This window comes from Ambystoma mexicanum, chromosome 3q (genome assembly GCF_040938575.1).
Source record: "Ambystoma mexicanum isolate Mex_15411 chromosome 3q, UKY_AmexF1_1, whole genome shotgun sequence".
NCBI classification, from domain to species: domain Eukaryota; kingdom Metazoa; phylum Chordata; class Amphibia; order Caudata; family Ambystomatidae; genus Ambystoma; species Ambystoma mexicanum.
The window spans coordinates 65,586,224-65,606,786 of record NC_090926.1 but is presented as its reverse complement, the minus strand read 5'-3'; the positions used below and the strand labels follow the sequence as shown (position 1 = coordinate 65,606,786).

Below are 20,563 nucleotides of genomic sequence, written 5' to 3'. Positions count from 1 at the left end.
AAATAATTTGTTTAGAAATCCTGAATACCATAGCACTAAAACTAGACAATCTTATGTTAAATCCGCTCATGGTAAAGAGGAAACTCTTGGACTGGGACTGGATAGCCACCCTGGACAGGCTTAGTGTTTTGCCATCAATCACCCAAGGTATGGACAAGCACTATTGCAGAGGCACCGTCCATCCGTACTTGGACAAATTTCCCTCAAATACGGAAAGGCAGCGGTTCTTAAAATTCAGACTAAACCTCTTCCATACAAGAGAAGTTCTAGGGAGAAGAAACAAAAAAGAGGTTCTGTGTCGAGGTTGTGGGCAAGAGGCTGAAACCTTACAGCATCTAGTGATTAACTGTGTTACCTTAACTAAGCCCAGAGAGAAATGGTTGGGGACGCACCTTTCAAATTTAAGTACTCTAACCTTGCAGGACAGGTGGTTAATCCTGAGAAGGGGGGCAAAAGTATCTATGACCTTGGCTTTATGAGAGAAATTTTTACAATTCTGGACATTTAGTTATTTTACTTGAGCTATACTGTTTCTCCCCTATATATATAATTGATGTAATTGTGTTTTTATTTCTTTCTTTTTTTTAAATTCTTTTTCTTTTTACCTTCATAATGCATTTAAAGTTTCCTTTGGTAACTAATTGATGCAATAAAATAAAAAAAAAATAAGTCCTTTGATGAAGGGTAAGTTGGACGGCCAGAACCATAAGACGAGTGTCCTCTGTGGATGAAACGGATGTTACTGACATTGAAACGTAGGGACCAGGAAATCCCCCTCTGTAACTTGTCCCTACTAGTTCCGAGATGGAGCGTTTCCCGACCGGCGTGGTGGTACTTCCGGACAGTCTCGTAGCAAGTGCTGATTAGAACCACAATACAGACACAGATTATTGTCCTTCCTTCTCTTCCGTTCATCAGAAGTAAGGGGCCCCCGGGTGATTCCGATCTGCATGGGTTCATCCTTAGTTAGATGGGCTCAGGAGGTGGTGGGTAAACAGGACTCGGAGGATGTTGGTATGGTTCGACCTCTTCGTCTTTCTGAGCGTCTCTCGGAAAGACGGAAATCCAACTGAAGAACAGTGGACCACAATTCAGACAAAGTTGCGGGTCTGGGTACCCGTGCCAGTTGGTCTTTCAATTCTTCTCTGAGGCCCCGGCGGAATATGGTGTATTGGGCCGTCTCTTGCCACCCGGTATCGGCAGCAACCCTCTTAAAATGAGATATGTAGGATAGCAAATCGGAGTTACCCTGACGGATGTCAAGCAACTGCTCGTTGGCTACCAAGGCGGTTTCTTGTCTCTCAAAGGCTTCTTTAAACTGAGCAGTGAACCCACTATAGTCTTGTAACAGAGGGCTGGCACCAGTAACTAGTGGGGCTGCTCAGGCAAATGCATTTCCAGTGAGATTGGAGATAAGAAACCCTATTCGGGCATTATCGGAGGCATATGTCTGGGGTCTGAAGGTAAAATGTATGATGCATGCCTCCATGAATTCTTTGAACTTATTTGGCGAACCATCATATTTACCTGATGCCAAAGGGATAGGAGGTAATTCCGCACAGGCTCTTTCCTGGTTGTCCACACGTTTTTTAAGAACAACGTTCTCGGCTTTAACAGTCTGGAGTTCCTGCGTAAGATTGTGTACAGCAGTTAGCAATTCCTGAATTTGTTCAGCTGTAGCCATTGTAGGATCAATTTGGCGTTGCAATCTGTCATGAATATCAGGCTTATCACTCAATACGTCGGAGTCAGAACAGTCTTTATCCAGAACCCACTCCTCCTCACCTGATTCTTCTGTGGATACCTCGTGTCTTCACCCTCTTCTCCTTGATGACTTCTTTTTAGAGAAGAGAAATGGTCTTCTGCGGTTAGAAGCCACCCTGTCCCCCTGGTGAAACAGGGAAGCAAGTGACTCCTTTCCCGAAGAAGCCGCAAGAGAGGAAAAAAGATTGTGCTTAAAAAAACCTCTCCTGAGTGTTGGAGTCTTGTTGCGGTGTAGGATTACCAGACAAGGATCTATTCCAGGTAAGTGGTTGATTCCGAAGGTGTAGTTGTTCCAGGTAGTAGAAGAAATCTGTGACCGTCGAGGATCACGTGAGAGTGGAGCCGGAGCCGAAAGCGGTGGTAGCAGGGACACCGCAAGAACGGAATGCCGGAAGAAGGACGGCACGCCGGAAAAGAGGTTGAACGGCTAGAGTCGCCTGAAAAGGTAAGCAGAAGAAAAAATAGAAAAGAAGCAAGTAGGAAGAAAGAAACAGCAGACCTGAGAGAGGTCGGAATACAGTAAAGCGAGTGAAAGGGGGAGGGGCCAAGAAGGCGAAAGTGAGGGCAGAGAGAGGAAAGAGGAAAAACAGAGTCAAAGGAAGGTAGATAAAGACGCTACCGTAAGCTACAAAAACGCGGAATAGAAATGGAAGGGACAGGAAGGCACAAAGGAAGGAAAGGAAACCGGGCTGAGACCGGTAAGGCAGCACAAAGCAGGCAAGCTGGAAGCAAGCCCGAACGGTGCGGAGCGTAACTGCAAAAAGTTGCAACGCGCCGAACAGACCAACGGGGCGTGGTTAAATAGCAAAACCAGGAAAAGGCCAGGAAAGAGACTAGAGCATAACAACAGGAAGTAGGAGATAGCGTGGAACAATTCAATGGCGGCGCAGTTGCGATTGGCTACCTAGACGCCAAGGAAATCTCCTTGCGAACGGCATGACAGTGGGAAAAAGGTCTCACTCTCTCCAGGTTAAAAATGTAAAAGTCCTAGAGTCCAGCAAAAGGGCCGGGGGTCTCTAAGGTAGAGGGGAATTAGCACATTTCTGGGAAATCTCCCCAACACATGTCGCCATAAGCACACTTCATACTTGCTGCATTGCTGTCAAGCATGCACAGTGAAACCTGTATTTGCCATTTACTGCAAACAAAGTGTGTTTGCAGTAAATGAAAAATAGGTTACTAACATCCTCATACTCGCCAGCAAGGTTGAGTATCAAGCAAATACAAATTCATAAAAAATACTTACCAATTCTAGTGGGCTAGTATATTTTGCAAGCCATAACCAACATAGGTAAGTAAATAATTTCACAGAGGCCTTAGGCTTTCGGAGTCCACCGCTGTCTAGTTATGAGAGTCTCAGGGGCAGATTGGAGGGCAAACAGGTAAGGCTTAACCTGTAGAAAGTTCAAAGGTTCTGTAGCAAGTAAGTAAACTCTTTGTTGGTAATAATGGTCAGGGACTTTGGAAAAGGCTCCCTGTTCACACAAAGGAGTTAGGCCTGGGTGAACGTGTAATGGCAAAATCCCTAACACATAAATCAGCACTCCAGCAACACAAGAGCAGCTGAGCAACTCTAGGTTTATTCTATATAAGAGTCCTTCAGTACATTAGGAGTGAAGAAGAGGTTGCAGCACGATGCCCCAGCGATGCAGCAGCAGTCCCAGTCACCAGATTATTGGTCAGGTATATGAAAGAAGGGACACTGGAATAGATCTCACAGCAGTAGTCGAGTGGAGAAGCTGCAGGCAAAGCAGTCTACGTGCTACTGTGATTTTGGCACCGTTTGGAAAGCACCAGTGAAGAACTGTTACCACACGTTCGATTCGTTTCACTTTCTCGGTCCAGGACTCTAGTCAAGGGCCTTCAAGTAGTGGAATCTTGCCTCTGTAGGTCCAGGAAGTAGTCCACCAACGATTTCGGTTTGAAGGTCACAGCTCATCGAGAAATGGCTCGAAATGTAGGTCGTCTTGAGAGTGAAAGAACCCACCAGTCTAAGGGAGAGAGTCGTCCTTTTCGAGGCTCTCCTGACTCTTGGAAGAAAGGGTCAGATGTAAGCAATTCTTCATTTCCAGTATTCAGCTTGTCTTCAGCCTCAGGATGTATGCCTCTTAAAGCAGGAACCCAGCCAATCAGCACCCATGCACCATTCAAACTGTCGGTGGTGGCTGTCCTTTGAGGATAGCCAGCCTCTTAGTTGGAACTGGTCCCGCAGGCACAGCTGAAGACAAAAAACAGAAGAGTTTCAGAGTCCTCCCCTGTTGCTTGTCCTCACAGACACACTGCCACCTTGGCGGGCTTCCCAAAGGGATCCCGCCGAAGACAAAATTCAAACCCGTACCTCCCCCACGTTGCACGGCAGAAGAAGGACCAAGAAAGGACAAGCCATCATGAATTCGTGAAAAAATAACACTATAACAATTTTGTGTCAATGGTGACCTTCTTGTGCACTACCTTGGCTGAGAGTACAGCGTAGAGTAGAAATTGCACAAAAGTAGTTAGGATAAAACTACTGCCATCAGCCCTTCAGATGATCTTGTCACTGTAACTAAAAAGTTACAGGAGCAGTGAGAAAGTGGATACAGTGTAACCCCTCAGCACTCCACATAAGGTGGGGTGTGCTGATCTCACAATACAAAAGATAGGCAGGATACTAAATATACCCCTACCCCTGGGAACATATGTTCCCACAAGTGAAATAACAAAAAAAAAGGAAGCCCAAAGGGCTCCCAGCAACACTGCACAGGGAGTGCTGTGTGCTGCAAAGGTCAATGACAGATGTCACACAACTTGGAGGAAAGCAGGACTCCAATGAAAAGGTATGAAAAGAAATATCAACGATCGAGTAAAAGAACAAGCGAGTGTGGAAAAAGGTTCCCACTCAATCAGGAGAACTGACCAAAACATCCAGTAGTCCAGCAAAAGGTGCAGGTGAACTCACATGTGAAAGGTGTTTCACATGAACATCTACCTAACACTATCTAGAAGCCAAAACTATTGCATTGGGATACAGCAAGGAGGAAATGGGATATGAGGAGTGACACAAAGCTCTGAGGTGTTGTTTATTTATTTGCCCACCCATTGATTTATGGAATGACTGCCACCCTAACAACAACTCGACAGTTACACAGGGAACCATTTCTGTATCCGATTCATGATCATCAATAATCTATTCCTGTAGATGCACAATAGTCAGCTGCTCTGTTGACCATAAAGATGAACAGTTCATACGCCATTCTCGCGTTTTGTTAATCCCAGATTAATGTAGGTAGGATTGAGTGCTTCTTTTAAAAACAATGACATAGTCGGTATTTGGCTAATCTGCACTAAAGATGGAGAACTTGAGGCAGCATTGTGATTTTGAACAGGATTGCATGTTTTCACCCTTACTTAAACACCTTGAGACTTGCACTGTTCAACTTCCTAGTTAAAATATTTTCCATGGTTGAATACTTTAATAGGCAGATAATCAACTTAATTAGGGTTGCATCAGATCGTTGCATGCCTACATGTCTACATAATTACCCTTTTGCCTGCACTGTTCAAGTTCATAGTTTAAATGTTTTCCCTGGATGAATACTGTGTTATGATATGATATGATGTGGCATTTATAACGCGCCTATACACAAGTGTTTCAAAGCGTGACAAGGCAAAGGAGGGGGAACAGAGGGAAGATAGACAACGATCTTACTAGGCCAAGTGTCATTCAGATCACGCAAGTGCAAAGGAAGGGGGAGGGGGGAAAGTGCAGTGCATGGGATAATAGAATAACAAGATAAATAAACGGCCAGCAGGTGGCAAGTGCAGGGTGAATGCAGAACATAAGTGCTAGTGGGGGGACTGTCGGGATACAGAAAACAGTCCACAGGTGCAGGGGTTGGCAGGGAGGCAGTGCAGGCGTGCATCTGGCAGGGCTAGGGCCCGAGATAAGATGGGTGGCCAGGTAACCAGTGCAGTTTCAGTAACAGCCAGGACTTTAGCAGGGGAGAGGGGGAGAGAAAGCAGAAGCAAAGAGGGGGGTTTTCAGGTGCTCCCGGAACCGCAGGTGGTTCTCCTCAGGTTTCAGGGAGGCTGTTCCATAGGGAGGCCCCAGCCAAAGAGAGAGATCTGCCACCAACCCGTTGCTTGGAGAAGCGACTGACACTGAGGGAGTTGGAGGCGGATGAGCGAAGAGCTTGGCAGGAAAGGTATCGAGGAAGAGAGAGTTGAAGGTATTGAGGCCCCAGACCCCAGAAGGCCTTGTGGACGATGCAGAGGGTTTTGAACTTAATCCTTTCAGCCACTGGGAGCCAGTGCAGGGATTCCAGTCCTGGAGAGATACGATCCCTGAGCTTGAGGCCAAGGACAAGTCTCGCAGTCCTGTTCTGGATGAGTTGCAGAGGGCGTAGAGTGGAAGCAGGCAGATTTAGAAAGAGGCTGTTGCAATAGTCCAGCTTAGAGAGAACCAGAGCTCTTGAGACAGTGACCTTCTGGGGGAAGGAGAGGAAAGGAAGAATACATCTGGGGAGGTGCAGCTAGTAGTGTGACTTTTTAGAGACGTCAGAGATATGAGGCGAGAAAGGCGAGATTGCAAACTTGTCAGCATAAACCAACATTATGTTTTCTGGCACATTTGGTCATACAGGGTAGTTGCCCGCATTAGAAATCATAGGTGATGATGTGCAGCTTTTCCGGTGCCTCTTAAACGTATCAATAATCAGAGGTTTGTCTAGTTCCATTAACACTGGCTCCCACATTTGAAGAGCCTTTCCATGAAGGAAAAAAATGAAGACCCGCAATCCCATCTTTGTCAGAAATGCTGATGGAAATGCTCCAGGGACACGATCAAATGCCCTTTGGTGGTCTTTACAAAACAGCAAATTATTCTTTCATAGCAAAGGCATAGTCGATGAGTTCAGTGAAACCCTATGCTTGAGAGTTACTGGCCTGGGGGAAAGGCTGTGTACTTGGAAACATGCATGCATGAATTGACTCCAGATGCCAGAAAACATTAGAAGGAAATGGCAGCTACCATTAATAAACTGCCTAAAAATGATGTGGGACCAGACAGGTTTCCAATCATATCTTTTTTTTCTTTTTTTTTAATTCTCCAATGTTACCATTCCACTGCTGCTGAAAACTATCAACAATAAATAAAATAAAAAAATAAATAAACAAAGTGACGAGACTGGTTATAGTGCCACCTCCTGGGAATAAAGGTAAATATAAGAATATGTTTTAACAAACATCAATAGATGGATTGTCAAACTGCCCAATATGATTATTTAAAAGTATACCTATTTCAAATGTGTTTAGAGCTAGCAAAAAAACATTTTCCTAAGTGTTGGTTAAGCTAAAGTGTTAGGTGGAATGCCCCCCCCCCCTTGAGGGCGTTATGGTAGGTATGGGGAGCAGCTTTGGAAGAGTGAAACGGTCAATGAACACAGCAACGTTGTTGCCCACTTTATTGGTGAAGAAAGAGGCAGACCATTCAGGATGAGGTCAGAGAAAAGACAATTCTGAGTGGTTAGAAGGAGCCCCCCCCGCACACAACCCGATCAGAGTGAGTGCCACTCACTCCCAACAAACAACATCATGGTCATTTAATGGAAATGAGGATGAGGGCCGCTGCCAATTCTTCAAATCACAAAACCCCATCTATGCGTTAAAACAGTCAGAGGACACTGCTAACCTAAGGCTTTAGCAAAGACAGTAACAAAATGATGCTCAAGGTTGATGAATCCTGGGGAAGCACTTGGCATTGCTAGTCATAGACACAATCTTTCCCAGAAACCCTCTGAGTCGATGTGAACTACGACAAATCTGAGGTTTTGGAACTATGGAAAATGATTGATATTCCCATCATCCAAACCACATTGACAATAATATTGTCCTGAATGCACATGTGTGGTGTTTCGGTGGCAGGGGAGAAAAAAAATCACCCTTTCCACCTGCCAGATTTCTATATCTGAACATTTCACTTACCTGGGAAATTCTTGGCACTCGGTCGTCTCACAGAGTCGTGCATACCCACCGGACTCATGGGTTCCCTTACTTCAGCTCTTAACGCAAACACAGAGGTTGCAATGAGAGGGCCTGTTATGAAATAGAATCGGAAATTAATATGCAATATACAGCACCCTGGTATGGTAGCTAAAACACAACATGAGAGTGAGCAGAGTGCATTTTGTCAGAGGGGAAAAAATATTTTCAAAGGGTATGCCAGTGACCTACCAAGATCACCAGCCTGCCCACGGAGAAAAGAGTGGAAAAAAGTAATCAATCACCTCTGTAGTTCCTTGAGTACTGGCTAACAAACTTGGAGTAAAAATAACAGCAATGCTTTAAATATCAAACAAAAGTGGCCAGAATATTGGGATATAGTACTACAAACAGAAAAGCAAAAATTGACGTTACTTTAGGGTTTCCTGTTTTAAGTGTTTGTTTTTTGAAATGCTGCTGCAGTTTGACAAGTGCTTTAGAAATTGTTTTATTTCTCAGTGTTTTCCCTCAAGAAAATTGCAGACAACTGTTTTTTTTTTCCAGCATATACAAACTCATTTGCTTTAATTGCTGCATATGTGACATGGTGAAGAAGCAAAGTCACAGGAAAATGTTTTGGAACTAATCATTTTCACACAAGAACAATACTGTTTGCATTAGAAGTATAATTTTTCATTTGCCACTAGTTTTCTAAATCTAACTGGCTCGCAGTTGGCTTGCATTCTCTTCATTGACTTTGGAAAGGTCATGATTTTGCTGCTCTGCAAGCTTAAGGAAAGGCAGGTCTCCAGTTTTTTACCAATGCCATTTGGAGAACCGTCTTTCCATAAACTTGCAGTGAAGTCAATTTACGAGCTCTGCAAAGTTGAAAAAAAAGCTCTGCATAACATTGGGTGTTCAAGAGAGACAGGCACGGGGGGCTGGAGGATGAACCGTGCAGTGCATTGCTTTGGCGGGTTGGCTGGAAGAAGTTGCACATTTTACCCCAGAGAAACTATATGACCTTAAGCCAATACAGGCAAAAGAAGGACTGCCTTTCCTACAGATCAGCTCATTCGTGCAAAACAGCTGCATTTGGAACACAATATCAATAGGGGTCGTTTGGAACACAATATCAACAGGGGTGTGCACTGTGTATGGTAATTTTCTCACGGACAAAACTCTAGGACTCTACTAGTAACAGTTGTAGCAAATGCAAATCACAGAAAACAATACTGCAATTAGGCATGAAAAAGGTGTTTTGTATGTCATCACTCAAAAACCAACATATGATCTCAGTGGGGGTTTACCAGATTTTATTGGTTAAAATTTAAATCCAGAAAATATATCCATAGAAACCAATGCAAACTGCAGTAAAGGCACATATAGTGCCCAGCAGTGCTCCAGAGAAGATTTGGAAGTGGAAGTATTTTACTCACTATTCTTTTTAAGTTGGCAGTAAAATGCTTTTTTAGGGAGTAAAAATGTAAGTTCAATTCCCAATGAGAGTATGTTATAAGCAAGTAAAAATAAGTTTTAACTGAAAGACAGAAATGTTTTCGTAATATTTATTTCTTTGCATCTAGTTATTCATGCACATTAAAAGATACATGTTTACGTCTTACAATCAGGCAGTTAAATAGTTTCTTCCTGTGGTACTACTGCTCCAAACATATCCATCGAGCTGTGAGGGTGAAAGCAGAGGTGCAAGATACTACATGTCTGTTTCCTGGGTTTTGTTGGGAGTATTTTTGCTCCCTATTTTTAGGGAGTATTTTCCAATTTTTAGGGAGCAAAAGTGGCCGATACACCCCTTATCTGTAGGGTTGGTGCCCAGAAACAGAATACCTAGAGAAATATGTATTAATTCTAAGACGATTTCATTACTCTGGATCTTCTTTCCATGATAGATGTAAAGTAAATTGTAGGCTCTTCATTATAATTATAATGAGTCTTCAGTTGGCATTGAGCCAATATGTTCCATCACATAACACTACCTCCCTCATCCATTCATTACAGCCATCAGAAATTCATCCCTGTAGTTAGTTATTGCAGAGTGCCTTAAAAGTGCTGATTATAATTTATCTCATGAAAAAATCGTTTTCCTCATTTAAGACCTCTGAGCTGTGTAGCCAATATAACTCCCTCTACTTTCTTTTTCCTTGGTCCTTATGCTCCTAGCCATTGCCCTTAGATTAAATGACCAGATTAAAGGAATGTAAGGAAATCAAAGGATTTCTGTATGTCAACGGGACACCTATGACTTAGTGAGAAAACAAAGGTCTAAATGCACCAAAATATATAATCTCACCCAAATGTCCCTGTTACGACTTTCCCTCTCCTGTATTACTGTAGCTGTACGGGTGAAAGTGTGACATGTATCACTTCCCATCCGACCTGATATTGGGTGATTTGATCTCCCTGGATGCTTGGATATCAGACCCCCCTGCTGACAAACTGCCCACCTTACTCCTCCCCTGTTAGCTCCCCACTCCCTTGTCCCTCTGCCTCCTCGCCATGTTCTTCCCCCTATGATTGTAAAGCGCCCACAAGATCTGCAGACAAGAGCAGAAAAAGAAGCTCAGCATATCTGAAGATCGGGGAACAGCTGAACACCCATGCAGAAAGAAGGAAGAGCCCAGCAGGTGTGAGCTCTGACAAGAATGACACAGGAATGACCAGTCATAATCAAGGCAAGACAACATAAAAACAATTATTTAGAAATATGCTTTAGAAGCACACGTGTGCCATTTAAATTGAATCAATAATTTACATGATTCCTAGAGATACAAGTAAACGCATTTAGCAAAGGATTATGGGAATTTTTAGTGGGATACAAGGGAAGCATTTTGAGAAATTCCTGTTAAGATACAAGGAAGCATTTGAGAAACTTTACTTTGATTACAAAGTACACCAACAAGTATAGAGACAGAAGGAGCACTTAAGGTTGTAGGTGAAAGGGTCAACTGCAATTGATTCGAATGCAACAGTTTCGAGTCAAAAGGACCGGAAAAAAAGGTTGAATGTTTTTTTTCTTTGGGGGGGGTCCCCCCACGAACTCCTGTTTTTGGTGTAAAAACCACTTTTTTTCCTATACGGAAGCCAAAAAATAATAATACATTTGAAAAAAGGCATTCAACCTTTTTTTTCAGTCCTTTTGTTTTTCGAAAATATTGTAATTCGAAACAATGTATGCGACCCTTCAAGTTCCAAAACCTAATATATGTACACAAAGAGAGGCCTACATTTAATTTTTGATTGAGACCAATACACTATTTAGTTCGATCTACCTGTTCAGTGTGGAGATAATACATCACAGCACACTTTGGTGCAACACTACACTTTTAAGTAGATCATGTACAAACAGACAGACAAGCTTTAATGAACTAAGAGTGAACAAATAATTGCAACCATTGTGGCGTTAAGCCCCCATTCCAACGGCTGGAAAGGGGCGTAACGGCCCAGCAGCCCAAGTTAATGGACCAAGCGAAGCTGAACGTGGACTTAAGGCCATTAGCACCCTGGGTTGCTAAAGAGGTAACACAGGGAGGTAAAAAAAAAAAAAAGTACTTTCCTTTGTACAACAGGACGTCGCGCGCGTCCCGTTGTACAAAGGAAAATACTTATTCAAGAAGGCTGCCATGGAAAGGGAAGAGGGTCTCTGTCCCTTTCGATGGTGCCCTGCAGGAGCAGAGAGGAAGGAGCGGGAGGGAGTACCACCGCTGTGGAAATAAGGTATGTGGGGGATGGGACGGGATGGGGGAAAAAAAGAATGGGACGGAGGGTGCGGGGAAGAGGGATGGTGGGGGTAGCCGGCCGTCAGCTGGAATGGAACGCAGGCTTTCACCGGCGGTTCAAACCCGCGTCCCTAGCCACCGGATTGGCTGGCTGCCCCCAGCCAGTATGCTCAGGTATAATATTTTATTCTGAAGAATGGATTCATGAAAGGTGGCTATATTTTGCATCAGCCCAGACGCGTTTTGTGTTAAGGTGGTTAAAAGTGCATGACAAATGTTTTTAATAAATCCTTTTCATAATATATACCAACTCTGTATTCTTGCAACTCATTGAAAACAAAGACCAGTGCCTGAGCTAAAAGGGATATATTTGTTAGGAATAACATATGCACATGTGAAATATCCAGGGACAAGCTACTTCCTCCCGGCAATAGCGGGGAAAGTCTGAGAGAAGCACGACATAAGATGTACAGGAAGTAGACGCACAGACCCACAGACTCACGCTGGTCTTTATTTTTGATTGACAGCTGAATAAGCTACATTTTACATTTATAATAAATAGGACTTTTTTCTGAGCACAGCTCACTCGTAAGTCATAGCGAGCAAGTGGAAAAATAGAAAGCACCTTTAGTAAATGATAAATAATTTTGTAATCTTCCTTTGAAAGCGAATGACCTTCTTTCAGGGCAAGTGCTGAAGTCATCAAAGGTGGAATTCACATGAGGACTATTTTTCACGCCACCCCTTTATTCTCATCATTCTCCTGCTGTTACAATTGCAATAATAAGTACCTGCGTCAAAGCAAAAAGGAATGACCTGGATCCAATGCAGCAGCTAGTTGCTAGGAGAGCCCCCCTGGTTACTCTGTCAACCCCCGACCCATCCTTAAAAACGGGCCAAGAGTAACAGAGCACCCAGGGAAACCCTCTGGGGAATAAAACCCTGTGGAAGGTCGTCAACCTCTAATCCTTCTTTCCGTGCAAAGTTTGCTGAGTGCTGTGAAGTCTTCTCTGCTGACCGTGGTTATACCCTAGAATGGCTTTACGAGTTAACCAATCCCCGCATGAAGGTAGGTAGAGTAAAGATTAGTATACTATAAGACTGAAAGGAAAGCACTCAAGAGGAGGTATTGTAAGGTCTTGTAGGAAATAATTCAGACCGTACCCAGGTGGTGATTAGGCAAGAAGGAATGGTTAATGTGGTTTCTGGATCAGGCTGAATGGTAAGGTGTGCTTTCAAGAAGAAGCAAAGAACTCGAATTCAACAGAAGAAATCGCAGAGCCGATTAGAATACTCCCTACCTGTCGCCTGATGAACAGGAGGCGTTCTTTTGGGGCTTAAAGGGAACTGCGAGGATACACGGCCACACCGACTGAGTCAGGTTTGCAGGTCCGTGAAGACTTGTTTTCGTTACAAATTACTGCACGAAATGAAATAGTTGTATCGGGGCTAAGGAGGTTGTAAGCTGAGGCTTCAGGAGTACTTGTGGGAGAACTACAAGAAAGAATATGCAAGTTGCGAATCATGCGCGGGTAGCTGACCGTCACTATGGTAACTATCAACTATGCTAATTCCCGGAAGGATGCCGCGGTTGCAAGGCAGAGGTAGCAAGACGAGAAATCCTTGTAGGTATCAGGGAGATCTAAATGAGCAGAATAAACACAAAACGTTAAGGCAGTAGATAGAGTTGGAGTGAGATACAAAGGATCGAAAGAAGGCGATCTTATGGAGCGTTCACTGGAGCAAGAAGCAACACAGAGAGCCTCTGCTCAGCAGGTCAGAAATGCTGTGTTTCTGGAAGGTGGCGGAGCCTGGAATCCTTCTGCAGTCGGACAGAGTGCAATGCTGCCGTGGTTGTGCAGCACCATCTTGGAAGGACTCTTGAAAGTAGCATTAACCCGCTTCCATTGCTGCCACAAGGACCTGCTCACCCTCCTCCCCATCCCATCCTTACAACTCTGTGGCTATCACTGCCTGCTGCTGAGATATCATCCCTCCCCCACTAATATCGAGAGCAAAATACTGATCTGCATGTTCCACAACCTCCTCCAGTGAGACAGTGACCAACAAAACAACCTGTCCCCCGAGTACTGGTAGACTGCAGCTCAGCCACGGTAACCTCCCCCTCGGTCCCTGTCTCCCTCTATAAACACCCCAAATCCTCCCCCTGACCTGCTGGCGCTGACTACCTCGTCCAACAGGGAGGTTGAGGAGTAGTCCAGCTCCTACTCATCTCCACCTGGCACTACGACCAGCACTCCTCTGTAAGAAATTGCAGTCTGCTGTGTTTGGCCTAAGGTATTATTATGAAATATACATAGTGACAAAGACAAACAAATGGAATCAAGGCAATAAAATTGACACGCGTGTAGCAGAGCCAGCAATTTAAATTACCCTGTTCAATGAAAGGACAGGTCACTCTCCATTCCTCTCCTGACCTTAGGGCTTGCTCTTGCCTCTTCTCTCTGTTCACTGCGAGTTCAAAGGGGCTAACAGAGAGAGAGAGAGTGAAGCAGAAATCGTCTCCTCCACTAAAAGTACCAAAGGCATGTGTTTTGAGTGCTAGGCAAGAAAAGATCTTTCTTTGTCAAACGACTGCAAAGGAGAAGCAGAAGTAATCCGGGTGATACATTTATTAAGCTAGCTAAGGCAAAGACCAGCAAGTGTTAACTTTATTATTTCGAAAGACAGTCCTGCAATTCCATTCCTAAAAGTTGATACATAATGCATAATTACATAATTGCTACTGTAAGACACTGCAGTGCCTGTTGTTCAGTAAAGTTTAGGTTAGTGTAGCTAAATCTCATACTGTCAACTATATTTTATTTTGTTGGGGAAGGTGCATCATATTGGTGAGTGAACACTTTAGAAAATGTACATGATCACACAGCCAAATGCTTGTGATGGCAAAACTAGTTCTGTGACCTGCTCGTTGTATATATCTGTGCAAAGCTGCCCTATACAGGGGCTGATGCCATACATTGTATGGGATCCCAGACATTGTATCTTAATACCCTGTTGCTTTATACCAGCTACCCTGCAAGCAAAATGGCAGCAAACTGCAATATACCACCTAGTTTGCCCAGTTCTCTGCCTGCTATGCCATCCACTCTACTTAGTCTCTTACTTTCCTCTTACATAATGAATATACAAAGTGGACTAGATGTTTACGCAAAATAGTGATTAACCGTTCCATCCAGTCTGTACATCTATAGATCTACCGCAATACCATGCACTGTAGTTAGCCTCCAGAGCTCACTTATAACGGCATTATATATTACCACCAGCGGGCCGGGGGGTGCCAGAATTCACAAGTGGAAGCTGCAAAAAGCTGCCTGCGATTAATGCCTGCCCACTTACCTACACCTCCGCCCGGCTGTAGTGCCACACATCGACCTCGACCCCCCTGCCCCCTACACCCGCCCATTCACCTGCATACCTCTTGGCTCCCATCCAGATCCTGAAAATAGTTATTTCCAACTACGGAGACGTTATTTCCTTTTAAGGGAAGCAGTAATTACGCAAACCCGTATTCCTTAAAAACCAGCAAAGAAATTATCAGAAACCCAGATGAGACTCAGATTGCCAGTAGCAATAAATACTGCTTTCATGGGTGCATAGGGCTGGAATTCTACTTGGGTCTGTCTGGCTTGGGCTCGAGAACCTTTAGATGCCCTGCCCTCCCCCAAAAGTGCCATTTATCCCTATATTGAACACCATTGATATCAATGACAGGCAATGGGCCATCTTGTCCACCTGAAGTTGACAATTACCCTGACAGCCGCAACACCATACTTAGTCTTAGGTTAGGACTTTCCTATAACAATGTGAATTTTTTGATTTACAAAACTTCTGAACTTTTCTTTTCATAGCAAAGGATGAGTGATGTATACAATACACAGAAACTGCCATGTGCAACACCGACTGCACCCAGTTTCACAGAGCCTTGCACTGAAAACTGTTTTCAGAGCATTTTTATCATATCTTAATTTATTTGTGTCCATTCATGCAGCTAATCTTTACATTTTACAGACACTCATCTCACTGTTATCTTACTTCCGTGGTTCACAAAAATGCTGTATTGTTGCTCATTTTATGTCTAGGGTACTGATAACGTCTGGTGACATTAAAAATATCAGTGTAAAATTTCTAATCAAATAGGTTTGTTTGCTAATCAAGAACATTTTAATAAGCACACTCTGCTTATCAGTTTTTTAAAACGAATGTATGCCTTGGGAATCATACAAGAATTACACTTACAGAAAGGGAAAGGCTTGTCGCAAAACAAAAAGTAAGAATAAAAGGGCCACTGTTCTAAGGAAGAGTTTGCGGGTGCACACAAAACAAACACAGGAAATGGAAGATGTCTGGAACTTTTTTTTTGCTTTTCAACATTTTTTGGGTGACAAAGAGAAATGCACATCAGGAACTTTCTCATGGCTTTTTAAAAAGGTTTATCAAACACCAGCAACGTTATGGTGAGTTTAAAAAGGCTTTAAAAAAACCTTTACACCTGAAATGTGAAAGAAGAATAAGTCACTTGAGCCAAGTCATAAATGCTGCAGCGCCACCCAGCAGACATCACTGGACGTTCAAATCCATTTCAGTGCCAAACGAGCAGAGCATTGTGTGTATGCAATTATCAAAATGTAAGTGTTTTGCTCCAGAAAGAAGAATGGTTAAAAGGGGAAGGTAAGAGCATGGGCCAAACACTAACAGACAAGGCATAGCACAGGTATCAAGAAACACAGAAGAAGCAGAAACTAACAAAACTCTTCCAAAAATCACACCAGGCCAGAATCCTCCAACACATCACCAAATTTGGAGCCTACCTTGTACTTGTATCCCTGCTGCAAAACAAAACCCCAAAGTAAGCAGGAAGCGAGCTGGTTCTTTTACATGTTGTTAACCCTTGTCTCGATGGCTCAAGTTCTCTAATTGGCCGACAACCTCTCTATCGATGTGATAAGTGCCTCATTGGACCGCAGGACTTGAGCTCCATCTGGAGACCAAGGCCAGGGCTCAACCCATAGGACATTCTGCAGGAATATCGTGGGATGAGGTGGATCCTGCCAGAAAAGCTCTAGTCTGCTGCAGGGCACATTTTGGGAAGTTTGAACACCCATAAGATTAAGCAATGATACTACACCAGACACCAATGATGCAATCTGTGTGGTCAGACATACAAAAAATGTATATCAGGCCAAGGTTTGGCCCAATTCTTGGACTAGCAAGTTGTGCCCTTAAATAAGGGTCCTACATTTTATGGTGCAAGATTTACTTATTTATTTATGGATAGAATATCTTGGATTGTGAATCATGAATTTGCATTTAAAACGTGTGTTTTATTTGAAACGTGATGTTTTTAATTTATATTATGTTATAATCCATGTGTCTTAATGACTGTGGTTTCTATGATTGTTGTTTTATTTGACTGTTACGTATAAGGTAAAACTTCTTTTTGTTGTTGTATTATTTTCAAGGCGTTTTTATGACTGAAATATTAACTCTAAAAAAATATGAGTTTTATCATCCGAATAATAAAATTAAAAGAAATCAGGAGGACAAAACTAAGCTATTATATTGGTATGGGCCGAAAAACGAGTACACAGTGATTTAAGATGGCTGCTACATACACAATCATTTCCCTTTTAGAGGTTGCTAAAATATGTACTATTGTATGTTAATAATTAAAAAAACAAAATGTTTTATTTATATCCCTTTCTTTCGTTGCCATTCCACAGTTTTATGAGTTGCACTCCGGTAATAAATCCAGTGATTCACCGCCAGAGTCCAAAAACGATTAAAAATTCAAATCTTCATTGAAATAAAACTAAAATTTAAAAATTCTTTCTTCATTCTCCCACAGTACATTGGCCAGCAGTCAACTGCAGCTTGAGGCTTTTCATCACAATTCCATGGCTTGTTCAAAATTGCTACCCACGTGAATCACACTCGTATATAGTGGTGTAATGATGGAAAGAGAAAGAGGTACACACAAATGACAACCTTGTCAGCCATTTTGCCTTGGGTTGTTCAGAGAATGTAATTCAGTCATTAGCCGGATATCTGACCTTATTTAACAGATTGCATCTGCTAGTATACCACACATATAGTGTCAACAATGGTTTTATAAAGTGCCTGGTGCATTGTCTAATTCGTCTACAGTATTTACTGTGTTACCTAGTGCATTTGAAGTGTGTGACTCTTTGATCGGTGGTGCATACTGCTGCAAATAATTCAATATTCGCGGGTTTTCAATCATAGCATATTCATCAACGCAACAAAATAAGTGCAAATAACGTTGCATGTGATAAAGAGACATGCGCCATGGAGGAAAAGGAGTCACAAAATATTCGTAAATGAAATATGAATAAATACAAAAACGATGCTGTATCAAATGTTAAGACTGTCAGAGTGGTTATAACAAGAATTGGCATCAATAAATAATATGCCATATATTCGACATTATGTCAAATCTAGCAGCAATGGATTAAGTGTATGGTGCTTTTTTTTAAAGTGTCTAGTGCATAACAATCTTCAACCTTTTTCAAAAAGAAAAAATGAGATCTAGCTATAGTGTCCAGTACCCCGTTCTGACACTGGCAACTGGAAGGCGGAATCTCAATTTTTAGCATATTCATATCAATAGCACAGTTATGGATGTTACTAGATAAAGTGTCTAGTACCTAAAATAATGATATGAAATGTTATTGTTTTTGACGTAAAACTGAACATTACTGATAAAGTGTCAAGTGCATAGATAGATGACATGGGCTAACATGTGAAAAATTATCATCATGTATCGGTCTCAGTTGACATTATTCTAAAATAGATCTATATAAGCAGGAATAAAGAAAATGTCTGCCGCTACTTATATTGGAATTCAATATTCTAAACAATGCTAGTAACCACGGATGGAATTCATGTCAATAGCACAGATGTTGACATTTCTAGATAAAGTTTCTAGTGCCTCAGAGAACAACATAAAATGTCATTGTTCTTGGCATAAATGTGAACATTGATGAATAAAGTGTCTAGTGCATGAAAAGACAACATGGACTGGCAACGTATCCATCAAGGTTGTCATTAATCTGACACATATATAGGCATTGATGGATAAAGTGCCTACTGTTATTATTGTTTGAATACAATCCTTATAAAGACGCCAGTGGCTATGGGTGGGGCATCAGTTCTTAAAATAAAATGTCTGATCCAATGTAGACTACTCATTGATAGCCACTGTTTAAGGGTAGCTGAAATATAAACTGCCTGCCCATCAAAGCATACAATAAGGTCTCCGCTAATTCCGACATTTATAACATGTAAACTCATATAGACTGACAAGTAATCCCACAATAAACGTATACCTAACCATCCAAGAAAAATGGGCTGGAAAGTAAAAGGAACTAGGTAAGGTAAAAACACAAAATTCATATCTATCCCAAGTGGGGAAACACCTACATAAGTGCCAAAACAATTGTTTATAACTAAAGATGTGAATAGGCAAATAAATGCATCAAACAACGTGTCACCAGTATACAGGAAGAAATATGTTTTGCTGGTGAAAGAATAAAGGTAGAGTTAAGTTTCTCAAAACTCAGTTGTTCGTAGCTTCTTATGGTTGATACAGGCCAGGCGTCATAGCATTCTTGCATAGAATGCCATGTGACTGTTTGTAGGTGTCCAAGTGTATTGTTACTCATAACAAGGGTATTGTAATTTCTTCCTCTTGTCTTTCTGTTTGCTCTGCCTTCTTGACAGAGTAACCCCATCTCTTCTAAAAAATTGAGACGTACACATGGTTCTTCTTTTTCACTTTGTGTGACGTCCGATTCTGAGGTGGACGGAGCTATATCAAGGGTATTCTCATTGTTGCTTACAAATATGTCTGCCACTCTCTTGGCTTGTTTTCTCATATAGTTGAACCTGCAAGCATATGTGTAGACACTCCCATTTTCGTTGTCTTCTTTGTCTTGCAAAAATGTACGTCGTTTTCTTGTCTTCATTTCTTCCTCATATGTTTTTAGACCAATGTCCATATTGGTTTTCGTTTGCTCCCCCCCCCCCCTCGCTTTCATTGACCAGTTTAATTTGGTCTTCTATTTCAGTCATTTTTTTCAAAATCTTTTCCCGATCACTTCCGGCATATGTTAAAAGCAACTTGAGAAAGGTGTTTGAACAGTGGTTAGTAGCGTCCCCCCACTAAGGTAGCATTTCAGGATCCTGTTCCTCAAAGGACAGTGTGGTAAGGATTCTAAGCCCTCGGGGAATCCTCCCTATGTCTATATAATGTAGGGAGTGTTCCTCCCACAACTTACTGACCTCTCTTTTCTTTAATTTTTGTAATTCTGTCAATAGAGAAATCTCACTGTTATCCTTACCTCTTGTCGCTGCAGCGTTGCTTTTATTTTTGACAGTGGTAAGTGTCTCATTAAAAAGTGTATGTGCCTGTTCCTTTCTTGCTGCCTCTCTGCTGGCCTGGGAGCTCATGATAATAAGCAGGTGCGTAGCACGGCTCTGGCCTATGTGAATGCTGGATCCAATGTATACATTTTAGTATATTCCTTGAGTTATTCCTATGCAAAATATTTTCCAATCCAACCCAAATAGCAGAATTACAAGTATTACGCCAAATCCAATAGCTGTGCAATCATGCATTAGGTGGAACATACCTTTCTGTAAGGTACTCTAATTTGGTTGCCATAGACAGAGCAGGTGATTTTCACAGCCCGCTCTATCCGCTCAGAAGTGAAGAGTTCCTGTTCGGGCGAGCAGTGCACGTTTGTGATTATTGTATTTTGAAGTGTGTTTTTTTGTGGTGCTCTGGATTCTGTAGGCTTGACTGTCAAAGGCGCTCCTTACTGCATGCCTAGCTCGGATCCCCTCTCTCCAGTTGAAGGAAAATAGGCCTGCACGAACGCAAGCCTGAAGAGAAAGATATGACATGCTTAGCTTGCTAAATGGCAAATTCTGAGCTGTAGGAAGGAGCCTGGGCCATTCCTAAAGCAGGGCAGGACCTGAAATCCCTTTGCCTATGTGAGCCAAAGCTTTGCAAGTGTGTGGGGGGTGTTGAGAAAACACAGAAGCCCCACCCACGTTGA

At 42.5% G+C, this 20,563-nt stretch overlaps 1 protein-coding gene across 2 annotated transcripts in view; it reads right to left on the bottom strand.

Annotated features, from left to right (window-relative positions):
* LOC138582126 (zinc finger protein 684-like) overlaps window positions 1-20,563 on the bottom strand; it is a 154,318-nt gene that overhangs the window by 110,141 nt on the left and 23,614 nt on the right. For both annotated transcript variants that reach the window (XM_069653126.1, XM_069653127.1), the window contains exon 3: window positions 7,726-7,836. In XM_069653126.1, coding sequence (XP_069509227.1) covers window positions 7,726-7,836 — 111 coding nt within the window. The remainder of the gene's footprint in view (window positions 1-7,725; window positions 7,837-20,563) is intronic.